Below are 26,300 nucleotides of genomic sequence, written 5' to 3'. Positions count from 1 at the left end.
CCTCTACAAGAATCTTGTTGGTGATCTTCAGTATCTCACCTTCATGCAAACCGACCTTTTATATGTCATTCATAAGATATGCCTATTCATGCATTATCCCTAAGAACCTCACTAACATTCCCTTAAATGCATCCTATGATATGTCAAGGGCACATTAGATCATGGTCTTCAGTTACACCACTCCACGACATTGGGTCTCATTGCTTATTCAGATGTAGACTGGGGCGAGTGCCCAGCCACACGACGGTCTACCAGTGGTTACTGTGTTTTTTTTTGTAACAATCTTCTATAATGGTCGTCAAAGTGTCAACCCACTGTCTCTAGATCGAGTGTCGAAGCTAAATATCGTGGTGTTGTCAATGTTGTAGCTGGAACTTGTTGGCTTCAAAATCTTTTACGGGAACTAATTTCACCACTTGGCAAAGCTACTATTGTGTATTGTGACAATTTTAGTACGGTTTACTTATCCACTAAGAAAGTATAACACCAACGTACCAAGCACATTAAGATTGACATTCACTTTGTTTGAGATAAGGTTGCAAACAGTTAGATTAGAGTTCTCCATGTTCCCTCTTCTCTTCGGTATGCAAATATCTTTACGAAAGGGCTACCAACTGACTTCGTTGTTCTCTGACTTTCAGTCCAGTTTAAGTGTTTGCTCTTGATCTCCCGCTCAAATTGTAGGGGCGTATTAGTGTACATATGGTGTTATATATTTAGTTTGTATTCTCAACCCATTGTATAGCCCATTCTAGCTCATTGTATTTGTATATATTCTGATTAATGAAAGCTAAATCATTCATGGAAAATAATATAAAACACTAACAACTGACTCAACCATTGTTCCAACTAGATGTAGATGCCAACTTCTACGAAATGTTTGTAAAAAATGCATCTTTGACTTATTTCGATATGCTTTTCTTTGGATGTTCAAAAGAGACAGTCACATGCTACAAAAGTAAGAACTAATTGCACGCCATTAAGTGTGAATATTTTTATCTTTAATTACAACTGTGAAAAAATTTATGACTTGTAAATACAAACATCAACACTTTGTAAATTCGAATAATTTGACAAACATTTACATGTCTACCTTAACAATGAAGAATTAAAAGAATTATGTATAGATAGCATATTTTGTTTTGATGACCATTTGTAACTTGTTCCTTTCAATCATCTGAAGCCCACTTTTATTCGAAGAAAATATGAGGAAAAACCTAAAGAAATTCTGGGGATGTTTATGCACTACCTCTTGAAAGCAGTGGGCAAATAAATCCTTCTATTTGTTTCAAACAATTAAGACAATTAGCTATCGATCTTGTCACCTTGTTTAACATTTAGCTTTTGGATAGAAAAGCAAATTGAGGCAAATCCTTTAAAAAGGAGAATATTCACCAATGTCTCTATCGCCAAGTCAACACCAAACACTTCAGTATCTTTTTCTAAATATTTTAAAGTTATTTTGTCACCATGTGCGATGGTACTTGCTTAATTGTATATATAGTGATGATAATTCATTCAGATTCACAACATCAGTTTTCTTGAAAATGGAGTTGAAGATATTAGAACAGTATATATTAGGAGGAATTGTAGCTACTTGGTTGGGTTTTGCTCTGATCTATTTCTTGGGTGTGAAAAAGAGCAAACCAGATGATGGTTTGGATTTGCGTAAACAAACCAATGAGTTAGTTAGGACTCAACCACGAAATGATGGAGCCATTGACGTTATCATTGTTGGTGCAGGTGTTGCTGGTGCAGCCCTTGCCTATAGTCTTGGCAAGGTATATATAATATATGCTTATCTTCATCGTTTCTGTCATTTACTTCCATATTCAGCTTTTATGGTGATGAAAACCAAATAAATAAAATGAGAAACAAAGAAAAAAGAATTGTGAGTAACTTGTCTGGTTCCATGCGTTGTAGGATGGCAGACGAATTCTTGTCATAGAGAGAGATCTGGGATTGCAAGATAGAATTGTTGGCGAATTGCTCCAACCTGGTGGCTACATAAAATTGATCAACTTGGACTTAGAAGGTACGTAAATAAGTTAGCCACAAGTTTTATAAAAACCATTTGAAAGGTGTTGAGCCTCTTAGAAGCTAGACTATAGGTGATACCATGTTAGACATGTGAAGTTCTAGATTTTTTCTCCTATAGAAAACCCTTCGAAAAATGATGGTGACAATTTGTCAAATGAGATTAGACTAGACATGTTTTGAGCTACTAAGAAGCTACATTCACTCGTCTCTAATACCATGATAAATAAATGGAGTCCAAAAATTTTCTTTCCAAAAGAGCCAGAGGAGAGAGGGGATGGTACACATGTATACAAGTAGATGGGACCATGTCTATCTAAAGTGAGACACTAACACGTACGTTCAAACATTGTATATTTCACGTGATTCAGATTGTGTAGAAGACATCGATGCTCAAAAGGTGTTTGGCTATGCTTTGTTCAAGGATGATAAAAGCACTAGCTTAGCTTACCCATTGGAGAAGTTCACCAGAGATGTTGCAGGTAGGAGTTTTCACAACGGGCGATTCATTCAACGGATGCGTGAGAAGGCTGCAACAGTCCCAAAGTAATCATCTTTACCTTCAATTCAGAATCCATTTTCATATTCAATTCCATAACAAGTATTGTTATACTTTCAGTGTGAGGCTCGAACAAGGAACTGTGACATCTCTTGTTGAAGAGAAAGGGGCTGTGAGAGGTGTGCGCTATAAGACCAAAGCTGGTCAAGACATCACGGCTAATGCACCACTTACTATTGTATGCGATGGCTGTTTCTCAAATCTAAGACGAGGTTTATGCAAACCTGAGGTGAGCATAAATGCATAGCCATTGTTAGTCTCATATATATGTCTTTGTATATGTTGAATTCTAATACATTTGGAAAGAAAATCTAGGACTCCACATATCTAACAACCATCTTTCAAAGATGTTTGCATGTAAGTGTACGTGTTAATTAAGAGTCTCATGCATGATTAAGGTATCTGTAGGTAGATATTCCATCTTCTTTTGCTGCATTGCTTTTGAAGAACTGTGAAGCTCCATACCCGAATCATGGACACGTTATTTTGGCAGACCCTTCACCAATCTTGTGCTATCGTATCAGTAGTACTGAGATTCGGTGTTTAGTTGATATCCCTGGGAAGAAGATCCCTTCAGTTGGAAATGGTGAAATGGCCCTTCATTTAAACACTAACGTGGCTCCTCAGGTATCACAATATATCCAGCCTCTTCCCTTTGTATCTTTATTTACTAGTTTTTACTCCCATTAATGATACTTTATCTCCGTTTTTAAGATCCCACTTGAGCTGCGAGGTGGCTTCATTGCTGCAGTGGATGAAGGAAAGATAAAAACAATGGCTAATAGAAGCATGCCAGCTGCTCCACAACCCACCCCAGGAGCAATCTTACTTGGGGATTCATTCAACATGCGACATCCGTTGACAGGAGGAGGAATGACAGTTGCGTTATCTGATGTTGTGATTGTTCGTGATCTTCTCCGACCTCTTGCAACGTTAAATGACACAATTGCCCTCTGCGAGTATATGAACTCCTTTTACACATTACGCAAGGTCGTCATACATATATGTATATATCATTATATCATCTCTTCTTAAGGCCTCTTTTAGATAGATAATTTAAGACTTCGTAGTTATCTAACTAACAAAACTAAAGTTACATTGTGTTGTTTTCAGCCTGTGGCATCAACAATCAACACATTAGCTGGAGCCCTATACAAAGTGTTTTCTGCATCACCTGATGAAGCAAGAACAGAATTGCGCCAAGCATGTTTTGATTACTTGAGTCTTGGTGGTATGTTCTCAAGTGGGCCCATTGCGCTATTGTCGGGTTTGAATCCGAAGCCATCCAGCTTGGTTCTTCATTTCTTTTCTGTTGCCATCTTCGGTGTTGGCCGCTTGTTACTTCCATTTCCTTCCCCACAACGCACGTGGCTAGGTATTAGATTGATCATGGTGCGTATCTTCACTTGCGACGCTTTTTGAATAAAAGAAATCGCAATGCCATTTTCTCTTTAATTTTGTAGCAAAAGTTAAGTTGAAGAGTATCTAATGATTTAATGAATGTTTATCTTTTTAATCTCAGGATGCTTCGGGTATCATTTTCCCCATCCTAAAAGCTGAAGGCGCTGCACAAATGTTATTATCATCTCCAACAAATCCAGCGTATTATAAATCACCTTTTTAGCATCATATCAAGGGGTTCAAAAATATACACATTCTGTAAAGTTTTTTTTTTGTTATTAATCTTTTTAGTTACTTCATGATAATGGATCTTTTTTATCGAAGATTGAGAAATGCATTCTGATTACATATTTGTTTGTTATCATCATTGTAAATAGATTGATGATATCGATTTGGGTTCTTTATTTTGTTTTTGTTGATTAACTTTTTGGTCTGTAACAAATAATCTTAAAGATTTTTAAATTGAGTTTCAAATCAAATATTTACGAGATTCTTGTTTTTGGCGTTCAAGGGAAGGTGGAAGGTGGATTACATTTCGTAGGATCTTCGTGTGTTCCAAGATTTGGAGTTAAGTAGTTATATGTGCATTGTCAATGCACTTTCTGCATGTATATTCTGTTTTCTGGATTTTAGTGACCAAAATCCAGGTAACAGATAAAGGGTTAACTTAAAAAACACAATCGAGTATCTTAATATATTTATTGAATGTTATTAAATCACCTAACTTCATTTTGAATCCAGGTAACAGATATATTGTACATCCTAACAATTAAATCACCTAATTTCTTTTTGAATCCACGTAACAATAGTCATATTTTGATAAAACTAATTATATTTTAGGACACTTGTCATCATTTCGAATGGGTAGAAAGATAATTAGAAAAAAAAAAATACAAAGATATTTAATTTCTCATGTATCCGAAATTTTAGTTAATTAATTGGAATTTGTATTATTATCGAATGAGATTTTAAACTTTGTTGATGTAAAAATCATGAAGTGCAAAAGCACACTTGTATGGGCAAGTTTGATCACGGACAACGAATTGGCGGAGTAAGGTAACTATCAAGGGCCGTCTTTAGTTTCCATTTGTGTTCCATTTGTGATATTTTTTTTTAAAAACGGCAAATCTAACTTACTCCTAAACTACACCTTAAATCCACCTATCTCCACGACGGAACTTGAATCCTCAACCTCAATGAGGGAGGGCAACACCGGATACCGCTGGGCTGGAAGCCCTTTGGTATTTGTGATACTTATCCATCGTAAAGTTTACACTTGCATTTAAGACTTTATAATCTCTTAAAGACCTTTACACGAATTGATAAATTAAAAGTTGTTTTTAATAGCAATGCGGAATTTAAAGAGAAAGATCTAACACATTGTGACACACAAAGATACATGTTTAATTTTTTATCTTTAAAGAAAGAAAGGTTTGCAATATACATTACATAAACTTATGTCCATAAGATCAGAGTATCTAAAACAAGAAATGCGGAATACTGGAGAGTGTTTGTTGTGTCATCAAGCCGGGTCATTGCCCTTAGACCCCGAAGTACCTGAAACACCCAACAAACGGCGTTATTATGAGGCCACGTCGGAATAAAGCACTCCGGCATTGCCCGTAACGAGTGGGATCTAATGAGAGCATATTAATTATTTTCCTAAGATCGTTCACACTTCATTTTATATCAAGATACAAATCTTGATCAATAGCAAACTGAATTTTTTCTATGAAGGAAATTTTGTTACATAAACTATTTCGTTGACAATTCAAAGGGCTTGGCATCAATTCATCAACCAGAGTCATGCAAATATACATCCGTTGAGATGTGTCATTACAACCGTTTGATTTATTTTGAAGATTATTCTATCTTTATGATTTCTTAATTTATTTATAGACTTCAAATAAAATATGTTATGTAAATTTAAAATGACATATAAATGATCGTATTGATGAACTTATAGATTTTTATTAACTTAATCTATATATGCTGAAGCTTTCAAGGTCAGATCTTTAAACCCGAATCTGAATAAAAGAAAATAGGAGAAGGAGATTGTGTACCTGCTTCCATTGATGCTTTTGGATCTGAAGAACAAGCTTGGTTTTCCAGTTGATCTCAAGACAACTCTAAGAACCCTTTGGCACTCAAGGAAAACGAATTTGTGAAGTAAAAATCGTGTCTCTGATTTGCTCCTCATCACATATATTTATAGATGGATATAAACCCTAATGTGAGAGATGGAAGGGATCTTGAAGATCTTGAGTCAAACCGGGAACTCAAGCAACAAATGGTAAGTGAATATCGGTCCATCAACAATCTTATACACTTGCCATAATATTTTAGATTTTAGTGATAACTATATATATGTTCATTTATAGAATGGTCCATGATTTTCTAACAATCTCTCACTGGACCATGAATATATAAATGTACATATAACTATATCAACGCTTTAATGTATATTATCATGATATTGGTACCCATAAACAGTCTTGTCCATTAATCATAACTGTACATGATCAATGCGGTCTTTGTTACAATTTACGTAACTAAACCATCAATGGTCACATATATAGTATAACTAACGACATAGATTAAACATGATGCGTGGTCACAAAATCAAAATTGATTTCCGACGAGTTCCTCTTTAACTTGAAGTGAGATTAAACTTCAAATAAGTGCAACTAATAATGTAATTAACTGAATTCGTAAGTCTGTACAGAAAAACATAATTGTTCTTAAGCAAAAATAAAGCACCCAAAAATAAATTGTAAAACTCCCACTAAAACAGAATATCATCAATATTTATCACACCCATGTGTGTAGTATGCTTGTGAAAGACCTTGGGAGGTAATCCCTTCGTGACCGGATCCGCTATCATGGAGTTTGTCCCGATGTGCTCTATTGCGATTTTTCCATTTTGCACTCTTTCTTTAACAATCAGAAACTTAATGTCAATATTCCTTGACTTTGTAGAACTTCTGTTGTTGTTGGAATACAACACTGCCGACTTATTGTCACAATACAACTTTAGTGGTATTTCAACACCAATAATATGCATCCCCGTGACTAAGTTCTGCAGCCATATTGCATGATCTAATGCCTCGAAACATGCTACAAATTATGCCGCCATGGTGGAAGAAGTTACTAAAGTTTGTTTAGCACTCTTCCATGAAATAGCTCCTCCTGCTAATAAGTAAATGTAGCCTGTTGTGGATCAATAACTGTCTTGGCATCCAGCAAAATCAGAATCAGAATACCCAATGATCTCCAAAACATCTGATTTCCTATATGTGAGCATGTAGTCTTTTGTTCTCTGTAGATATCTCAAAACCTGTTTGGCTGCTTTCCAATGGTCCATGCTTGGGTTACTAAGATATCTTCCCAACATCCCTACAATGAAAGATATGTCGGGACGTGTACACACTTGAGCATACATAAGACTCCCAACAACCGATGCATAAGGAATCTTCTGCATCTCTTTAACTTCAAGGTCATTTTTAGGGCATTGATTGAGACTGAATTTGTCTCCTTTCGAAATAGGGGTGTCTCCTGGTTTGCAGTTTTGCATGCCAAATCTTTCAAGGATGTTCTCAATATAGCTCTTTTGTGATAATCCTAGAATTCCATGAGACCTGTCTCGTTGAATTTGGATTCCTAATACAAATGAGGCTTCCCCAAGATCTTTCATCTCAAAATGCTTTGAAAGAAATTTCTTGGTCTCATATAAGACCCCTAAATCATTGATGGCAAGTAATATATCATCAACATACAAGACCAGAAAGATGTATTTACTCCCACTAAACTTGTGATATACACAATCATCTACTATATTTGCCTCAAAACCAAATGAGACAATGATCTGATGAAACTTGTGGTACCACTAGCGGGAGGCTTGCTTGAGTCCATAGATAGATTTATTTAGTTTGCAAACCATTTCCTTTGAGTCTTTCGATACGAAGTTTTCTGGTTGCACCATATATATAGTTTCATCAATGTCACCATTGAGAAATGATGTCTTAACATCCATCTGATGTAACTCAAGATTGTAATGTGCAACTAGTGCCATGATCAACCTAAAAAAGTCTTTTGTTGAAACCGGAGAGAAAGTCTCTTTAAAGTCAATTCCTTCCTTTTGAGTAAAGCCCTTAGCTACAATACGTGCCTTATGTCTTTCCACATTATCTTTTGAATCCCTTTTGGTCTTAAAAATCCATTTGCAACCAATAGGCTTTGAACCTTCAGGTAATGGAACAAGATCCCAAACTTTATTGTCTTGCATGGACTTATGCTCCTCGTTCATGGCATCAATCCACTTTTGAGAATTTGAACTTTGCATGGCCTGAGAGAAGTTGATTGGATCATTTTCAATCATTCCATCTAGTTCTTCATTTTCTTGGAGATATACATGGAAATCGGAAGGGATTGCACTTCTCCTTTCTCTAGTGGATCTCCTAAGTTGAGGTTGTTGAGGTTGTTCATTATGAACAGGAGAGTGAATAACATTGTCTTGTTGAGGTTCCTGAATTACTTCTTCTCCGACAGGCACATTAATTTGTGTATTGTCAAAAGTAACAGTAGGAATCGAGATTGATTCCTCTTCAAAGACAATGTCTCTAACCTTATTTCTCCCCCCAAACTCAACATCCTCAAAAAACGTTACAGTTCCTAATTCAAAAATTGATTTTGTTGTAGGATCATAAAACTTATAACCCCTGGATCGTTCAGAATAGCCAATGAAGTAGCTACTAACGGTTTTGGAGTCCAATTTCTTTTCATTCGGCCTATAAGGCTTTGCCTCAGCTGGACATCCCTAAATATGAAGATGAGTTAGACAAGGCTTTTTCCCTGTTCAAAGCTCATAAGGTGTTTTAACAGCTGCTTTAGTTGGTACTCTATTAAGAATGTAAGATGCAGTCTTAAGTGCTTCACCCCAGAGTGACTCTGGTAAAGTAGAATGACTTATCATACTCCTTAACATATCCTTAAGAGTTCTGTTGCGTCTTTCAGATACACCATTCATGCTAGGCGAACCCGACATTGTGTATTGTGGGACGATTCCACATTCCTCTAGGAATTTAGCAAAAGGTCATGGACGTTGTTCACCCGATCTGTCATATCTACCATAGTACTCACCACCACGGTCATATCTAACACATTTAATCTTCTTATTAAGTTGGTTCTCAACTTCAAGTTTAAAAGATTTAAACACGTCCAGTGACTAAGATTTTTCATGAATAAGATATAGATACCCATAACGTAAGTAATCGTCTATGAATGATATAAAATATTGTTGACCATTCCAAGAAGCCGAAGGGAATGGTCCACGAATATTTGTATGTATCAATTCTAAGACATCTGAAGACCTGGTGGCATCTAATCTTTTGGTTTTTGTCTGTTTTCCCTTGATGCATTCAACACAAATTTTCAAATCTGTGAAGTTGAGGTTACTTAACACTCCATCTGACACAAGCCTATCAATTCTCATTTTTGAGATATGGCCTACGCATTTGTGCCATAGTGTTGCTGAATTTTCATTATTTAACTTTCGCTTAGTACCATGTGAATCCACATGCAAGGTTTCATTATATGAAGTAACAATATCAAGCATATATAACTTATCACAATACGTTAGAGAACCAGTATCGATAACATTTGAATTTAAAGACAAACTGAATTCACCATTTCCAAAAGAACAAAAATAACCGGATTTATCCAATTTAGAAACAGAAAGCAAATTTCGTCTAAAAGACGGTACAATGCAAGTGTCTTGAAAATCCAAATAAAAACCAGTATCTAGTAATAAATGAAATGTGCCAACTGCTTTGACTTCAACTTGCTTGCCATCACCCACATAGATGTATCTTTCAGCATCATTTGGTTTTCGGTAGTTCAGGCAACCCTGCATAGAAACACTTACGTGAGTAGTAGCACCAGAATCTATCCACCAAGTATTTCTAGGTACAGAAACTAAAGTGATTTCAGAACAGACCAAAGCACGAATTATACCTTTCTTAACTCGCCAAGCATGGTATTTTGGACAATCCGGCTTCAAATGACCAGGTTCTTGACAAAAGAAGCATTTAGGAGGTTCTGATTCCTTTTTCTTTTGATCATTACCTAAGTTTTGTTTCTTTTGCACTGGTCCCTTAGTAGCAGCTTCTTTTCTCTTTCTTTTGCCCTTACCTTTAGAGGTACTAGCAAAATGAGCACTCTCAGTTGTTTCCTGCTTCATCCTTTCTTCTTCTTGCACACAAAAGGAAATGAGCTCATTAAGAGTCCATTTGTCCCTTTGGCAGTTGTAACTGACCTTGAACTGGTTAAATTGTGCAGGAAGAGAAAGCAACACCAAGTGAACTAGAAAATTATCAGAAATTTCTAGTTTCAATGTCTTAAGTTTTGAAGCAAGATGAGACATCTCCATGATGTGTTCCCTTATGTTTCCTTTGCCTTTATATTTCATTGAAATCATCTTTTGCAAAAAAGTACTTGTTTCAGCCTTATCATTTTTTTGCAAAATGTTGTTCAATTTCAACAAGAAAATCTTTAGCATTAATAGACTGCTCATTCGCACCTCTAAAGGCTTCTGGAACGCCACGCTTAATGATCATTAGACTCATGCGATTTGAGCGATCCCATTTTTCAGCATCCCTTTTATTTTTCACTGAACTTGTGGCAGTAAGGATAGGTTGCTCAATACGAAGTGTAAGGTCAAGATCCATGCAGTCGAGAACTAACATAATGTTCTCTTTCCATTCCTTGAAGTTGGTCCCATTGAGAACTGGAATGTGATTCAAGTTGGAAGATATTATGCCACAATTAGCATTTGCTGTATTTCAGAACAAAGTATTAGTCATATTAGTTTTTATGCTCATTAAATTATAATTATAATCAATAAAATTCAAGTTATGACATCACAAGGTATCAACACAACATTAACATCAAGTCTTTGGATAACAATATTAATTTGTAAGAGATATCTTGTTTAAGCAGAAAAAAAAATATTGATAATAAAACATGTTAATCAATAAGTCCCTCTTTGGATTTACTCATTAATCACATGAAACCCAACAATTATCATATGTTTACCACTATATATGTGTTTATCCGACCAAATATTAACCTACTTATAGGTTCATTAATATCCGTATTGACAAACACATAAATCATAAAATTTAATAATAATATTTGACAATAATTCATGTCGTTTAACAAGCCCCTCTTTGGATTGACTTATTAACGACATGTGACCAGAAAAAATTGTCGCATATTCATTACCATATATATGTTTATTCGGCAAAATATCAACCTACCTTTAGGTCGATTGGTATCCGCAATAATAAACACATAAACTGTAATATTTAGATTCTTAGAAAATTAATTTTCACAAAATGTCATTTTGACGATATATTGTGTTAATAATTTGCCAAGAAAATAAATAATATCATAACTGAATTTTTTGATTACATAAATAAATAAATAAAACAATATGAAAATAATTTCATATATTATTAACATATCGAAATTCATATCGAAATTCAAATTAACAGTGCGTTACTTTGGAGATATTTTGTAAAATATCATACAACAGTTGATCGTGATTTAGGAAGCATAATTGAAAATATATCACCATAAATAAACTAGAAAATTATCATTGTTGTTGGGACAAAAATATTAATTAGTTTTGTCCAATATGAACATAAACATATGAAATCGTGAACAAATAAATAAATAAATATGATGGTGATTAACAACATAACTAATTAATTTATTTTGACCATTAACCAAACATGGTACAAACTATAGATATTTCATATGCATAATTTAAGCATTTACATAAAGAACATCCGTTTTACACATAAGGCATTATTTTAAAGCATAAATTTCACTAAATACAAAACAAAGTTGGATTATAAATTTATCTTGTTCGACTATAATATATTATAAATGTACCAAGTATGTCATGAATGGTCGCTGCTTCCATTAAAAAATCAACAGTAAACATATAACGATTTCAAATGGTAACATATTATTTAATTTGTACACATTTGGTCATTGAGTTTTTTTTTCGTCCATATTTACCCTTAAACTTGTTAAACTGTACACATTCAATCCTTATGACCTGTTACTCCAGGTTAGATGGAAAAATGACTTGATAGGGTAATATATTTTTCATTTTGTACACATTTAGTCCTTAATATTTTTGTACATATTTAGTCCTTAACATTTTATTTTGTTTCAAAATAAGCCCTTTTTTTGTACTCATTCAGTACTTATGAATGATTTTTTTAGGTTTTTTTCACGACATCTTACGTGAGACAATCAATGATGAGGTGTTTGGGGTTGTTGATGCTTATGTCCAATGCGATCTCGACTGCTTGGTTGCGTAAGTCTTGTGGTTTGGCTTAGGTCTTGTATTTTGAACATCGTAACTTCTTCATATGATATCAGATTTTAAGGATCTTTATCCACGTGTTCATTTTTTGAGTCTACTACAACTTTCATTAAGATTACTCCCGTTAAAATGTAATATATTTTTAGTAACGATTTTATAAAAAAACATACATACATGCATTCATAAAAAACGTATGGACAGGGGAAGACGCGGTAATACATAGTAGGTGTTACCGAGATGAAATAGGTGTTGTCGATACATGGAAAATAGGTATAAACGAAAAAAAAAAACCAAAAATTTTCCACTGCGAACAGAAAAAACAGGTGTTGTCGGTGCAACACCGGGACCATACTAAATCCGCCACCGCGTATGGATATAAAAATCGGAAGTAAAAATATATTATTTTTTAATGGGAGTAATCTAAATGAAAGTTGTAGTAGACTAAAATACGAACGCATGGATATAAAGATCGTTAAAATCCGAGATCATATGAAGAAGTTATGACGTTCAGAACACATGACCTAAGCAACCAAGTAGTCGAGATCGCGATGGATATAAGCAGTGTTGTAAAAATCCCGACTAGGTCCCGATTAATCTCCGATTAATCCCTAGGCGCTACTCGACCGATTAGAGGGCGCCTAGCGACTAATCCCTACATACACAAAGAGTGAAGTAGTAGAACCCCAATAAATTTTTAACACTTTGAAGAAGTTATATCTCAATAGAAACTATTTAAGGTATGATTAGTCTTTTATTAATCATATAAACCTATTTTGTTATGATATTAGTGATATTCATGAACTTTTATATGATATTAGTCATATTTAATTTTTAAAAATCCAACATATTAGCAATTAATGGTCTCCGATTAATCCCCCGATTAATCTCCGCCTAGGCGATTAATCCCTTAACCCCAGTCCACCGACTAGCTAACGTCAAACGATTTTTACAACCTTGGATATAAGCATCAAAAACCCATACACCTCATTAATGAATGTCCCACGTAAGATTTCGTGAGAAAAAACTAAAAAATCATTCATAAGTACTGAATGAGTACAAAAAAATGACTTATTTTGCAAAAAAAAAATGTCTAAATGTGTACAAAAATATTAAGGACTAAATGTGTACAAAGTGAGAAATATATTACCCTATTAAGTCATTTTTACCGGGTAACCTGGAGTAGCCGGTCATAAGGACTGAATGTATACAGTTTAACAAGTTAAAGGGATAAATGTGGACGAAAAAAAAACTCAGTGACCAAATGTGTACAAATCGAAAAATATATTACCCTTTTAAGTCATTATCCCCATACAGGAATGTCAGAATAAAAGGAGAAAAGCAAATAGAATATCAGTTTGATAACTCAAACAATGATGGCACTGCTACGGATAATAATAAAATATTTAAAATTTAAGTTTCTTATCGAGCAACGTATCTTACACCCGTTCTTCATACATTCTTAATGAATAAAAATCAAGTGTACGATAAAACAGACGAAAGGAGAAGAAACCGTTTAAATACGGTGTTAGAGATTTTAAACCAAAATAAATTCTAATATCAGATTCGAGAATGCTCTGGTACTAATTGATAGATTTTTATTAACTTAATCTATATATGCAGAAGCTTTCAAGGTCTGATCTTTAAACCCGAATCTGAATAAAAGAAAATAGGAGAAGGAGATTGTGTGCCTGCTTCCATTGATGCTTTTGGATCTGAAGAACAAGTTTGGTTTTCCAGTTGATCTCAAGACAACTTTAAGAACCCTTTGGCACTCAAGGAAAACGAATTTGTGAAGTAAAAAATCGTGTCTCTGATTTGCTCCTCATCATATATATATTTATAGATGAAGATAAATCCTAATGTGAGAGATAGAAGGGATCTTGAGGATCTTGAGTCAAACCGGGAACTCAAGCCACAAATGGTAAGTGAATATCATCGGTCCATCAACAATCTTATACACTTGCCATAATATTTTAGATTTTAATGATAAATATATATATGTTCATTTATAGAATGGTCCATGATTTTCTAACATGAACTCAATGTAAAGTCGACGAAGGAAATACTATTTTCTTGCAAAATAGTTGATATTTGGATCAGAGTTGCAAGAAATAAATTCATTAGAACAAATATATAGATTACTAAATACCTTAGGGACTAGTTTTGTAAGTATAAGTTAAAATATGAACTACACGCGCATTTAAAATCAAAAGACCTAAATACCCATCGCCATTAAATCCCTGTCAAAACTCCCCTTTCGAACTCTTTCAACTCTGCAATTTTCACGATCGGGAAACCACCATCGTCCCCGTCTCTTCCGGCCAACGCCAACGTTATATTAGCTCCATTATTTGAGGTAATCTATTTCTTTAGATAGATATCGAAGCTTTATTGTATATAGTATTGAAGATTTTAGTAGTTAGGGTTTACAAAACCCTTTTGATTTGATCAAGTAAAATTACAAAATTTTATTTAAGAAATAACTATCGAAATTCTATCTAACAATTGGTACTTTTCGAACGCAAACTTGATACGAACTTTGTTGCGAATTTGACACCAACATAATCCTAGGTTTTCATTGAAAAGTTTGAAATCCATATCGCATCTGTACTTTTTTGTCGAGTATTCAAGTCCAGAGGTAGTGTTTCTGTGTCGATGCTGAGGCTTTAATCCATATTAGGGTTCTTTAACTTTTAGGATTCAGGAGAGACTTTCTAGGCGATTTTCACAATGTAAGCTGTTGTATTGGACTCCCATAAAGACCATATTTGAAGCTAATTGAAGTTATTGTTTTAATTTCAAAAGTACATTGCAATTTTAGATGGATCTTGAAACGGAAAACAGAATTGCTGCAATTCTGATGAAAGAAGCTGCAGAATTAAGGAGACAAGCTGCAAGAGATGGAATAGATGCATATCTTCATCCTCCTAATGTAAGGGGTCGACCAAATTCACGTTTTCTCACTGCAACTGTTCTTGGTGTACAACAAGGTAATTTATCAATTAGCACTTCCCTTATAAATTTAATTCTATTGCAATAGAAAGTGATTACTATGTGTAATTTATGAATTATGATATTAAATTCTTGAAGCTAATCGAGCTGTGGAAGTAAATGAGATGTGGAAAGCACGTCAAAAGGAGAAAGAAATGGATGATAGGGTTAGAAAATATGAGAAAAAACATACAAATAATAGGATTCATGAATCTCAAAAGAATACTTCTTTGTGTTCATCAAGCAAAAGTCCAAGTGAAGATGAATTAAAGGACAAAGAGATTGAAGAATTCTTGCACTCAAGGTACTCTCTCTTTCTTCTGTTTCACCTTTTTGGATACATTTTTTGTCCTTTTGACATCAGTCAGAGTAGAACACAACACAGTACAACCTGTTTTGTCATGTACGGGGTATCAAGGGTAATTGTGTCCACATTTTGACATTATTTTTTTTTATATATATTAATTTTCAGATAGGGTATAGGGGTCTCACTTGTTTGGTGATGACAGGGCGAAGCGTGGTAGGGGTGCAGTGGGGTCCAGGATGGATGAAACTGGGCCATATCTCCCTGAAGAGTCCAAAGGGAAAGATGTAGATGACATTGGATATAATGAATGGTGGGATAATCGGGCTGTTCTTGGCCCAAGAAGACCTCATGGTCTGGGGGCAAAATCGTCTTCTGATTTAGATTGTTCTGAAAGAAGGGAGAAAAGGGTGAAAAGAGATTGTTCAAGGAAAAAACACAGATCGAAAGAAAAGTCTAAAGACAAAAAGAAGAAAAGGGAGAAGAAAAAAAGTAAACATCATAAGTAATCTGTTAAATTTGTTTTGATGGATTGTGAAAATTGTGATTGTGTACAGTTGGTTACTAATGGGAGTTGATGTTTTTAGGGGCTATTTGGTAGGATCTGAATTTTTAAGAGGTCTGAATTTTTAAGAGGGTCTGAAATTTTAAGATCTGAATTTTCAAATGTTGTTTGGTTGGAACCTCTGAATTACACTGCTGAATTATAAAAATGACAATTTTACCCTTCTGTGTTATTTTTTGCCGAATTTAACGATTTTGTTTATAAAATAACCGAATCAACTTCGTGAATAATTATAAAAAAAATATACAAACACCATATAAAATCCAGATTAAACATAAATGAAAATTAAACATAAATCCAAATCAAACATAACACTATCATTTCTTCATTATACCTAAAACAACTTATTGCAATAATACAAGAAAATCAAGATTTCATAACACTATCATTTCTTCATTATACCCAAAACAATTAAAAGCCCCAACTCAAGAGCTTCATGATTCTTTCCACTATAAAAAAGTTACAACATGATTAAACTCCATATATAACCTAAAACATATCTAAAAAGTAAAAATCTTCTCTTCTTTTGTCAATTTTCACTTATTGTCCAAAATACCTTATGTGCGTAAACTACAATTTCTTTACTTCAAACCATAACAAAAACTCCTTAAGCTTGTGGGATATGAAATCTTCTCCACTAATAGACACCACCTGTTCAAAATTTCATCAAACAAAACAACAAACAACAAAGCATATGACTTCATCAGCAAAACATTATCATATTTCAGAAAAAAAAACTAGCAAAATTTCTGTGTAGCAGGCTTGTGCAATGAATTCCAGATTCTTTTTTGGGTTGTTATATTCATCAAGAAAGCAACAAACATCCCATCATGGAATTCAATCTTTTGTGATGCAGTGACTTTAAACTGTACGGGTGTACCACTATCATCATCCTCTGTGTTATTTACTAATAAGAAAGCCCATGTACTACTCACACTCTGTAAATCAGAAACAGATCCGGGTTCCCCATTTGTTAAAATAAGCATATCACCAGGTAAAGTCTGATAAGGCCAAACAGCAAATAATGCATCAAATCACAAGAAAGATTCATGTCATGGAGATATGATTTAAAAAGATACAACAGGTGAAGCAACCGGAGGCGGATGCGAAGTCGGCGGGGGCGGCGGCGGCGACGACGTTTCCAACCGAATGGATGCAGACAGAATCAGAGGAGGAGGAGAAAGGGGTGGAAGAGAACCGGCGTCGATGAGGGAGCCGAAGGGCTTGGCTGCCGGCGACGATGTCGTAGACAGCGTTGATGTCGGAGGTGGTGTTGTAGATCGGAGGAAGCGGACGATTATTGGAGATCGGTGAGGGAGAAGAAGCGGGTGAGAAGGAGGAGAAGGGGGCGAGAAAGAGAGAACGTGTTTTGGGGTTAAGGGCATAGCGCGTCTTTTATTTTTTCAGATGGAGTTTCAAATCTGATTCGGTAAGTGCTAAAATTCAGATTCAGACCAAAACTTAAGAGGTAAACAAACGGTCTAAATCTTAAAGATTCAGACCTACCCCTTATTAAGAAGTATTAAGATGCAAACAAACAGGCCCTTAATTAATCTTGACTGAATGACTTAATGACTTAATGTGTTAAGCCAAAGAAAAACTTGGCTTAATGTATTAAACACTAACCCTTTTAGCTCTTCTCAAGTTGAAATTGATGAATATTGGTAAAAATTATTTGTTTAATTGTAAAGGGTAATATGGTAATTTAATGTGGTTTATTTGGTCTAGGACTATCCAGTCACTTTGAGCATATAAGAGATCTTTATAAGATGTAAAGTTTTCAAATGGCATAATTGGTACAACCATTCATATCTTTATTTGTAGATTTTGTTCTAATGATCTCTTTAATGACACAACTAAAAGTTGGGATTCTGATTCTCTCATCTACTTTTTTTAGAGCTTTTGCCAATATTCTTGTTTACACACTGGTTAACATTTAGCAATTACCATTCCATGTTTTCCCTTTTCTTAACATGGATTCCAATCTAGTGGTTTTCACCATTTTCAAAATATTTTTCTGTTTGTTTGTTAACTTTCCTGAGCACTATGTAAACTTTTAGTTGTTTCCACAACCTATTCAACTATAAGCGTTCCATTACAATGAATTGATGATTTTAATTGTTTTCAACAAGTTTTCTCATTTATAAACATATGTTACCATCTTTAACAAGGAGAGATATAAATAACAAAAATATATGCAAATATTAATCATTTTCTATGACATTAAAAAAAATAAAGAAAAAACAAGATTGTTTATGTACAGTTTCAAGTTTAGCCAGTGTTTAAACTAAAAAAAAACATTTAACTTCAACCAAAACAAACGTTATGAGTCCTCAAAATGATGATCAGTTTCATCAAATATCTCCTCCTACATTTCACCAAAAAAAAAAAAACATTAATAAAAAAAATGATAATTTAGAAAAAAAAAAAGTTTAAATTTACCTGAAGTAATTCTTCGATGACATCTTCCATTGTTATTATCCCAACAGCTTCTTCTTCTTCCGGAAGCTTCGGAAGTGGTTTTCCTTCTATCTCCAAAATATCCGAATACATTTCTTTATTCCACTTCTTACTCCTATACCCACCTCTATTAGAATTGTTCCCATTGTTCGGGAAACTCTTCCATTTCTGAAATGACCTTTTTGCCCTCAAGCTATTCTCTCGATCAATATCTATCCGCACTTCCTTCTTCCCATCTATAATTTTTAGGTTGCATATTAAACTTGATAAAAAATTGTTTGTTGAAATGTAAGGGTAATATGGTCATTTAGACTCATTCAGACGCAGACCTGGCAATGGACTTGTGGGGTCCACCTGCTCTGAGGTCTTGTTACATTGTCTCACAACAACCGCCATATGACTATGACCTTTTTGAAACTCATTCAAGATATCATACAATGGAAGAGTTTCCGGAACCCTAAAAGAAACCAAATATTTAATTAAAATATTATATAAATAAACAATTTGGAAAAATATTAAAATGTCAAATAAATATAAAAATAACAATGTACTTTGGAATCCTGCGTATTGCGACGCTTTTTACAGGTACTTCATCTTCCGGATGGATGGTCAACAAATTTTTGACCTAACAAATCATAACCATAAAATTAAATATATATTATTATTTAATAAATTAAATAAATATTTTATATTGTAAATATTACCAGAACAAGTCCAATTATGTTGGTAGGTTGCTCGTAATAGATAGGTACTCTGCTATGCCCTTTTTCCAGGATTACATTCATTAAATCCCTGTTTTTGCAATAATAAAAAGAATGTATAATTATAATTTATAAAGATCTTAAACTAAAGAAAAAAAAATCAAGAAACCTATCAAGTTTGGCATTTATATCAACTGAAAAAGTTTCAGATATAGGAGTCATTGCATCACTTGCTGTCTTTTCTGTGAGTTCAAGTGCTCCTGCAATTATTGTTGTCTCATCATGTGTCAATTCTCCTCCCTTTCCAGCCTGTTTACATCAAAACACTGTATTATGACATAACAGAACAAATTATACTGTATTTGAACAGATTATACTGTATTTGACATACCTCGTTACCATGTAAATTGACAAGTGTCTTTAACTCGGCTCTTCGGAAAAGAGCAACATGTTCATGACCCAAGAGATAGTCTAGAAGCTGATATGAAATATTTTATGAATATTAGTGAAATAGAAGTGGAACAGGGGTATATGAGTATAATAGTATATCTATATCACCTTGCTTATTGGATATGCAACAGGAAAACAGATCCAAACAAGAACACGAACAAATGGAGCTACAGATGCTCCAATAGCAAGACCATATCTAGTACAAACAGATTGAGGTATGATCTGTGGATGATATATGTATAAGTAGTCGTTAGTTTTCTGGAGAGATTATTGATTTAGAGTTTAGAGAGTTTAGATGATTAGCTGATTACTGAATACTCACCTCACCAAACAGAAGTATTAATGTCACTGAAATGAGGATAGCACCCCAAGCTGTGACCAGAGAATCGAGAAAAATAGGAAGTGCCTAAACAAGATGACAATCGATTCAAGTTTGAAAAGTTATGACTATGAATATGTGAATCAACTTATCTGAATCTATAATATGTTCAATGTACCTCCATTGCAGCAGCATTGCAAATCAGAAGAGTGCATAGTAGTAAATGCTGTTTTCTGACCACTGGTAAGATCTTCTCTGTTGCAACATAAAGTAATCGGATAGCCAAAAAAAAAAAACCCTAATAAGTTTAGGTATTGTAATATTCAGCAATTTTCATGTCTTGTAATAACTACGAGAGCTCAAATTTACAAGATGAGATGTAAATATGTCATCACAATTTGCGTAAAGATCACAAACTGAGAACTGTTAGAAATTTTGGAAGGAGGTGTAGATAAAACAATTAAACAAAGGAATCTATGAATCTAGAAGAATTTGAGCCAATATAGACATCAAAATCAAAGCGATTAATCAAACGAGAAACAGAAAAACAGGTAACGAAACTATTTAAACAAATACCTGCATATTTACGATCTTTTGGAGTACCAGATTTAGCAAGAACTTCAAGATCAACGAGACTCAAAGACATAAGCCCCAACGTAAGCCCAGACATCAAACCAGCAAACAAAACCAAAAGCGCAATGATCCCTATGTGTAAGAAGAACTGATACTCGCAACACTCATACTCCACCGCCATATATCAACACAATAGATTTCGTTCTTCTATTATCCTCAACTATATATCCACTATCCTCTGCTTCAACTAGCTTCGAGAAGAATAACCAAACTTGAAGTAAACTACACTCTCCCTTTTAAGCACAATATGACAGCTTCAAGCTTCGATTCTCGATTATTCGACTTCACAGAGAGATGGAAAACGTGAAATTGAGTATCAAAAGCGTAAAAGTTGCTAAGAAAGTGTTCGATGATGAAGAATGTGTGTGTATATATATAGTGAAATCGTGAAACCGACTTAGTGAGAGATATAGTGGAGGGAATTGTGGAATACGGTGAGAAAATGGCGTTGGATGTTGGGAAACTCGGGCAGGGGTACGGGCAGCTGTGACTAGGGTGACACGCGAGAGCATTACCGTTTACATGGTTACGTGTCATTCCCTCCACAATTTTCACGCATTGACAAAAATAGATTGAACTATGCAATCGTATGTATAACGTTTATTTTTTGAGGTTGTTACAAAATAAAAATAAAATAAAATAAACTTTTAAAAAGCAATTTAAATAGTTTTTTAATTATTTTATAAAGTTTTTCTTTTTAATTCTTTCATGAAACCATATATATCCTTTATTAATTACAATAAATATATTTTTATATATATTTTATACTTTCCAAATGGCTTATCCGTTAGTTTTTATTAAATATCATTTGTTATCGGCTACCGGTTAACTTTTAGCTATCAACAAATATTTTATGAATTTTCATTAAATCATTATTTTTTTGATTTTTTATATACTGATCACGAATTTTATAGCATGAGATACTTTGATGTATAAAAGTCACAAAAATTGTCTTACAACTACTTTTTCGGGGTTTTTTTTTTTCACGATAAATACATTTTGGAAACTTTTTCAACCATAACACACAATTTCGAAGTGGCTGCAAATTTTACAGCGAACAAGTAAGACTTTTAGAACTTTAGTGTTTCCATTGTACTAAATATGATCAAATTTTCATTTAAAATGCAACTTCGCAATGCAATCTCGCATTGTGAAATTAGACTTTTCATATCAGTTTTTTTTAAGACTGTATATAAGTTTTTATTTAAATGTTATGATAGTTGATCAAACGAACTGGCAATGCATAGCAATTTGGAATTGTTTAAGAAAGCATATTGAACAATTTTGTAGTGTGAGTTAATGTGAAATTGTTTAATGAATCTTGTACATGGTTTGTGTTATTTCATATGTTTGTCTAAGTTTATGAAAATATTGTTAAAACTCGATTGCTTATAATACTCGGATCAATGGATGCTTACATTTTGTCATTGGGAAAATCTATGATTTGCACTAGTGATCACCAAGAAACCAACCAGTTTGTTTGTTTTGTGCATTTTGTGTTTAACTTGTTATATAGTGATCTAATTTATTTATTTTTTATGTTGTATTCATAAACAATCGTAGGTTGTTTGTGCTCGAGTTACAATCAGACCAAGAAGAAAAACACCAAAGCAATAAACGAATTTGCACTTTGTTTGTGTTTTGCATGGAGTGGTGTTGAGTACATACAAGGAGAACATGGGACTTTCCTATCATTTGCTCGATTTAATGCCATCTCTTTAGTTGAGGATGACCATAAAAGAAAGTTTTCAAAACATGTCATTTGTTCGAAGATTGAAAGTGACTATAGATAGAAGTCCTCAAAAAAGGACATGAATGTGAGAGTTGTTAAAGTTAGAGATGAGTTGCTCTCAAAAATCTTATAATATGGCCACAAAAGAAAGGCACATCGAGACAATTATGCTCTCTCTCTCTCTCTCTCTCTCTCTCTCTCTCTCTCTCTCTCTCTCTCTCTCTCTCTCTCTCTCTCTCTCTCTCTCTCTCTATGTGAACGTTATGAATATCCAAGTTGTGTTAAGTAAACTCCATACCTAGTCGAGGTCAACAATCTCAAAAACAATTTCATGTTGTTGTATCATGAAAAATAAACGTTTGATTGTGTGACAAATTTGTTTTAAGGACAATATGTGTGATGCCTAACCTTAATTCGTTTGTTTCTGCTTTTCTTTCACATAGATCATCTATACATTCATACACATATTTGGATTTTGATTTAACCATATATTTGTATATTGGGGGTTTCTTGATTTCGTCTGGTGGCAGAGCTCCAACATTTAATTTGGGGGTCGAAAATATAATGTGTATAAAAATTGGTGGGGTGGGGTGGGGTGGGGTGGCATAACCAAAATTTTATATTCTGGGTATTATATGTATAAAATTAAAGTATAGAGACTACTTCTAACAAAAAAAATCAGGAGTCACAACCCCTTCTGGCCTTAGAAAAGCTACATGCCTACATCCCTGATTCCGTCACTTATTTAAGGTTTTATTTTTTTTAGTTTGATTATGTAAAGTTGTTAATACTTAAATCATAGATCCTTGGAGTTACATTGATGGTTACTTTATAAATTTGAGTCAAGAATTATAAACAACAAAATAAAGTTATTTTTCTAAAAGTATATAATTATTTATCGGTCTAAATACTATGTGAAAATCCTATTGTTGATTAAGTTGCCTTATACGCCTAGTTCCCGAGTTTAACAAAAGAAACGAAAAGAAGAGAAAAGAAAGCTATGAGAGAAAAGAATAGAAAAGAAAGGAAAACAAAATTTTCTTTTGTGTTCCTGAGTTGAAGAGAATTGGAAGGAAAATTAATCATTTTGTTCTTTCTTTCCAAATCCTCCCAAATCGGAAGGAAAGTTAGGAGAGAAAGTGATACTTCCATTTCCCCCCACTTCCTTCCTTTAATGTAACTCGGGAACACAAATTTCTTTTATTTTCTTCTCATTTCCACTCATTTCCTTTCTTTTCTCTCATTAAGTTGAACTCGGGAACGGGGTGATATAACTCAAATTTGATAAGAGTAGTTGTAAATGATATGGTGTGAAAATATAACTAACTAGTTGTAAGACTCATCTATTACATGGGTTAATTTAAAAAAAAAAAAAAGTTAAATTTGAAAGTCTAAATAATTGAGAAACTTTGAATTTATAAAAAAATAAGAAAAATAATGAATTATTAAAATTGAAATGTTTTTTATCTTTTAAATTTAAACAAATAATTTAAATTTAAATAAATAAACAAAAAAAACTAATAAACTTTAATTTAAAAACTTTGAAATTAAAATGTAAGCTCATTAATGAAATTGACATTCATTTATTACTATATTTATTGCAATTATTATATTAAAATATTATATGGAATTTAATAAAATAGGAAAACTCATAAAATAATATGTGGAAAAAAATAATTCAAAATTACCAAAAATTGACATTTGTCAAATTGCATGAGAACATACTATTTGGCAAAAAAATTCTTTATTTATTAGAAATGATAGGATTAGCTTAAAAAGTTAAAATGTATAAATACAATGTGAAAATCCCTTTTGTTTATGTTTGCCACGTGTTTAACAAAACTTTCTTATTCGAAAACATTCCCAATAAATCATGTTTAACAATTTAAGCAAGTAGAATCCTAATCGGCTATCCATTGAGATATTTCTGGTAGTCTACCAAGTAATATTAAATTATATTTAAACTTTAAATCTATATAATCAGCTTTAAAACGTCTTAACGTTAAAATAAAGCCAGCTACATAAAATATAAATCCAAGAATGTACCTCTTGAACACCTAAATAAAATTATTAAAATTTCTAAATTTTGCATCTAATACACTATGCAATTGTATTTGAAGAGTACATTATATAAGGTATTACTCTAATCATCACGATTACATTTATATATGAAAGTGGCAGTTGTGTATTTTTATTTTATATAGCATATTAATATTATGGTTAAAGACATTTTCAATCATATACGCCTAAACCTAAAATAATTTAGCGTTGTTTGATAGATAGTTGCCGATTAAGTCAGATAATAGACTTAATACATGATTGGGTCATTCCCAACCTTTTAACACACACAATAAAAAGCATATCAAGACTATAGGACCAAATCAATGATTTCTAATTGTGGTACCAAATAATATGAATTTGACTAAGTCAACATAACCATTTACCTAGTAACAATCATACCAAATAGCCCCTTAGAAACATTATTTTCAAAATTGGTGCCTATACGTAACACCTTAAAGGTAAAACCCTAATCATTTATATCATTCCTTTCTTTGTTGAGATTATACGTGTGAGATTTAAATTGGTTATAAACTTAGATTGCTTCATTTAGAAATGCAATTACTTATTTAGTCGTTATATTTAGTTGACCACATTTAAAAGATAAACAAATCCATTGACATTGAGTTTGTAACTTTATATTATACGGTATTATCTCAAAAAACAAAATGTAACCCATTTTGTAAATGTGAAATTCAGTGGAAAAAGATACTTCCATTCCATATATTCTATGATGGTGATGGTGATTGAAGCAAACCACTTTCTCATGTGACATATATTTTATGCTTCTAAAAAGAAAAGGTTCCCTTAATGGCATCAGATGCTTTATTGATTGTATAAAAGCCCATTAGAAGTTCATATCTTAGCTCTTATTTTTTATATTAACTTTATAATCAACTAATAGTTTCTTGTTATTAATTATAGCCATCAATATTTTTATTTTTATTTTTCATTGAGTTTTAAATCTTAATCACCAATTTATGATCATGTGTTTAATTATAATTTTACCATCAAAACAATATATTTTGCTCTATGCTTCTATACCACTACTATCATCTTGTCTATAACCCCCACTCAATAAAAAAAACAATAAAATAAACCACCTATTCATACTTTTAAATAAATAGACCATACCAAGTGTCATAACATAGTTGGTTGCTTTTTTTTTCTGCAACAACTTCAATTATAAACAACTTTGTTTTTCCAAAATTTCAAAAAGTAAGATACATCAAAGTTGATAAATATATAACTGCATACATTAAGTTGTCGAATTTAAACAATCCAAAAATAAATTTATTATAAAACTGCTACGGCCCATGGATCAAAACATGAGGGGGATCAAATTTATTCCATCTTTTATGTATATACCTTTTACTTGGGCTAAAAGTTTGGTCCAATACTTCAACAAGGGAAAGAGCCGAAGAGGCATCACTCGGAAAGTAAACGAAACGTGGTAAAAAAAAACAAAAAACAAAAAACAAAAACAAAACAATCGTTTGAGTCTTTTAGAATTTTAGTTGCGTTCAGAAACTTTCATCTAGATTTTTAGTCTTTAGAGTTCGAGTCTTTTAGAAACAAGTATGTGGAAAGCCGAATTTGAGTTCTTCTCGGTTCATAGTTTTGATTAATGGTGTTACTGATGTGGAAATATTAGGATGACAAGGACCACTGAGCCTGAGGTAATTTCTGATT

General features: G+C 33.2%; 3 protein-coding genes across 4 annotated transcripts; 2 read left to right on the top strand and 1 right to left on the bottom strand.

Annotated features, from left to right (window-relative positions):
• The first annotated feature begins 1,547 nt into the window (after positions 1–1,547).
• On the top strand, positions 1,548–4,220 carry LOC145123643 (squalene monooxygenase SE1-like). The gene is made up of 8 exons (XM_079058850.1): positions 1,548–1,781; positions 1,924–2,035; positions 2,409–2,583; positions 2,657–2,825; positions 3,005–3,223; positions 3,311–3,586; positions 3,710–3,988; positions 4,119–4,220. Exons 1-8 carry the CDS (start codon positions 1,548–1,550, stop codon positions 4,218–4,220), a joined length of 1,566 nt encoding a protein of 521 aa, XP_078914976.1.
• Positions 4,221–14,623: 10,403 nt separating this feature from the next.
• LOC145123566 (G patch domain protein) lies at positions 14,624–16,427 on the top strand. Of its 2 annotated transcripts, none has more exons than XM_079058776.1 (4): positions 14,624–14,751; positions 15,217–15,385; positions 15,486–15,690; positions 15,896–16,427. In XM_079058776.1, exons 2-4 carry the CDS (start codon positions 15,217–15,219, stop codon positions 16,197–16,199), a joined length of 678 nt encoding a protein of 225 aa, XP_078914902.1. In that variant the 5' UTR covers positions 14,624–14,751; the 3' UTR covers positions 16,200–16,427. The 2 variants fall into 2 exon arrangements, with proteins under 2 accessions (XP_078914902.1, XP_078914903.1); XM_079058777.1 differs by having other exon boundaries at positions 15,201–15,385.
• Positions 16,428–18,430: 2,003 nt separating this feature from the next.
• LOC145125673 (DUF21 domain-containing protein At2g14520-like) lies at positions 18,431–21,218 on the bottom strand. The gene is made up of 11 exons (XM_079061095.1): positions 20,762–21,218; positions 20,364–20,440; positions 20,189–20,272; positions 19,975–20,088; positions 19,808–19,894; positions 19,586–19,725; positions 19,420–19,507; positions 19,267–19,340; positions 19,045–19,172; positions 18,698–18,951; positions 18,431–18,623 (listed from the first exon to the last, which is right to left on the bottom strand). Exons 1-11 carry the CDS (start codon positions 20,937–20,939, stop codon positions 18,579–18,581), a joined length of 1,269 nt encoding a protein of 422 aa, XP_078917221.1. The 5' UTR covers positions 20,940–21,218; the 3' UTR covers positions 18,431–18,578.
• Between the last annotated feature and the right edge of the window lie 5,082 nt (positions 21,219–26,300).

This window comes from Lactuca virosa, chromosome 7 (genome assembly GCF_052849685.1).
Source record: "Lactuca virosa cultivar CGN04683 chromosome 7, Lactuca_virosa_CGN04683_v6, whole genome shotgun sequence".
In the NCBI taxonomy this organism is placed as follows: domain Eukaryota; kingdom Viridiplantae; phylum Streptophyta; class Magnoliopsida; order Asterales; family Asteraceae; genus Lactuca; species Lactuca virosa.
This window is presented reverse-complemented; position numbering and strand designations above follow the sequence as displayed.

What these genes read in the sequence shown, in the direction of transcription:
- LOC145123643 (XM_079058850.1), top strand. Translation starts at nt 1,548, where the DNA reads ATGGAGTTGAAGATATTAGAACAGTATATATTAGGAGGAATTGTAGCT. An exon ending in GATCAACTTGGACTTAGAAG is followed by an intron (nt 2,036 to 2,408) that starts GTACGTAAATAA and finishes CACGTGATTCAG; the next exon opens with ATTGTGTAGAAGACATCGAT. An exon ending in GAGGTTTATGCAAACCTGAG is followed by an intron (nt 2,826 to 3,004) that starts GTGAGCATAAAT and finishes AGGTATCTGTAG; the next exon opens with GTAGATATTCCATCTTCTTT.
- LOC145123566 (XM_079058776.1), top strand. Translation starts at nt 15,217, where the DNA reads ATGGATCTTGAAACGGAAAACAGAATTGCTGCAATTCTGATGAAAGAA. An exon ending in TGTTCTTGGTGTACAACAAG is followed by an intron (nt 15,386 to 15,485) that starts GTAATTTATCAA and finishes AAATTCTTGAAG; the next exon opens with CTAATCGAGCTGTGGAAGTA. An exon ending in GAAGAATTCTTGCACTCAAG is followed by an intron (nt 15,691 to 15,895) that starts GTACTCTCTCTT and finishes TGGTGATGACAG; the next exon opens with GGCGAAGCGTGGTAGGGGTG.
- LOC145125673 (XM_079061095.1), bottom strand. Translation starts at nt 20,939, where the DNA reads ATGGCGGTGGAGTATGAGTGTTGCGAGTATCAGTTCTTCTTACACATA. An exon ending in TCAATTTACATGGTAACGAG is followed by an intron (nt 19,726 to 19,807) that starts GTATGTCAAATA and finishes TGATGTAAACAG; the next exon opens with GCTGGAAAGGGAGGAGAATT. An exon ending in CCCCACAAGTCCATTGCCAG is followed by an intron (nt 18,952 to 19,044) that starts GTCTGCGTCTGA and finishes TAAAAATTATAG; the next exon opens with ATGGGAAGAAGGAAGTGCGG.